General features: G+C 50.6%; 1 protein-coding gene across 1 annotated transcript; it reads right to left on the bottom strand.

Annotated features, from left to right (window-relative positions):
• Window positions 1-230: 230 nt before the first annotated feature.
• On the bottom strand, window positions 231-1,074 carry LOC147974699 (uncharacterized). The gene is made up of 2 exons (XM_087519537.1): window positions 792-1,074; window positions 231-715 (listed from the first exon to the last, which is right to left on the bottom strand). Exons 1-2 carry the CDS (start codon window positions 1,072-1,074, stop codon window positions 231-233), a joined length of 768 nt encoding a protein of 255 aa, XP_087375663.1.
• Window positions 1,075-1,645: the final 571 nt, after the last annotated feature.

The following is a 1,645-nucleotide window of genomic DNA, read 5'->3' as shown; positions in this document are numbered from 1 at the left end:
AACGTCCGCTCCATCCCTATTCGCAAGGGCGACGAGGTGCAGTGAGCAAAGTCCATCCGGAGACAAACACAAGCACATTCGGAGATAAACCAAATTCAAATAAATCCTAAAAGGTTCCAAGCAGCGAATCAAAAGTACTCGGGCACCAAGCCCGAAGGAGTTCAATGGTTACAAAAACCACTCGGCATTCCGAGGCAAATTTAAAGCGTATCCAAGTTTCATAAGATTGTTCACTCGGCCGGAGGAGGGCTGGCAGGCTCCACGAATGAGTCCAGATCGATCCCATCAACGATCCGAGTGGCGGCAGCAATGAAAGTCTCCATGAAGGACTGGAAGTCGTGCTTTTTGGTGTTAGCAACTTTGATCGCAGCCAGCTTGTCTTCACGAGCCTCCTTGTAATGGACTCGCACCAAGGACATCGCCACATCAGCACCACACCGGGCAGAGGATTTCTTCCATTCTTGCACTCGGTCAGGGATCTCGTTCAGACGAGTCATCAGAGATTCCAGATCATTCTGAAGCATCGCCCCCGGCCAAAGCATCGAGTCGATTCGAGAGACAACCTCCTTCAGGCGTGCGAGGTAGCTTGTGGCGCTGGCGATACGGGACTCTAGTCGGAGCACGTTCATCGCAGTTTCGTCGCAGACTGGGGAAGCGATAGGGTCCAGACCCGTCTCGACCCTTCCAGTTTCTTCGTCGAAGTCTTGGCAGAGTTCTGCAGCCAAAAGTCAGTCCATCAACTGAGCAAGACCCAATTGCAAGCATCAACGCAGTCGGATTAAAAGAAATACCTTCCAGCACGAGATAAAGCTTCTTGGCGAGGGTCCTTAGATAAGCTTTTGTGTCATTCCTCTTGCAGATCGCAGACTCCAACTTTTCGTTCAGGATGATCTTGTCCTTCTTCAGGCTGGTCACTTCGCGGTTAGCTTCATTAAGACAAGATTTCAGTCTATTCACCTCTCCTTCAAGCGTTCCGACTGAAGCAAGCTTCTTGTCTGCGAGAGCGGTTTTGTCTTGGGCTGCTTTTTGCGCGGCGGCGAGGTCCGAGTTCTTCTTGTCCAGAGCCAACTTCATTTTCTCTGCAAAGAAGTAATCGAATCAAAGAAGAGATCAAAGAGATATATTGAAATTCAGTCGGCAATCAGTTACCTTCCATACCAGCGGCCTCGTCTTGAGCTTTTTTCAGATTTTGCTGAGCCAATTCCAAGTCTAAGTTGAGTTGCCTCTGCTTCTCTTCGAGTTCGGCAAACTTGGAGATAAGAGTACAAGACTTCTGCAGGAGGCAAGAGACAGATCAATCGATAGGTTCAAAGGCAGTTCATTTCCGAGTGAATAAAACCTAAAGAAGTGGGCAACAAGCTGTTCAGACCCTATTCGACTGCCAGCAATCAACCGCGGTCTCGGGGACTACACCCAGTGGGTGCACTTGACGTGCCCCCACCGGTTCTGATCCGAATCGACCGGCCCGCCGGAGTCGAGTGCAAAAAAAAGAGAGAAAGAACAATTGCGCCGTCAAGAAAGAAGAACTCAAACCACAGTCGACTAACAACAGTCGATCGCGGTCTCGGGGACTACACCCAGTGGGTGCACTTAGCGTGCCCCCACCAGTTCTGGTCCCACTCGCCCAGACCGAGTGGAAGAGCGA

Source organism: Triticum urartu, chromosome 4A, assembly GCF_056163025.1.
Source record: "Triticum urartu cultivar PI428250 chromosome 4A, HENAU_Tu73, whole genome shotgun sequence".
Taxonomy (NCBI): Eukaryota; Viridiplantae; Streptophyta; class Magnoliopsida; order Poales; family Poaceae; genus Triticum; species Triticum urartu.
The sequence above is the reverse complement of the archived record's forward strand: the minus strand, read 5'-3'. Positions and strand labels throughout refer to the sequence as shown.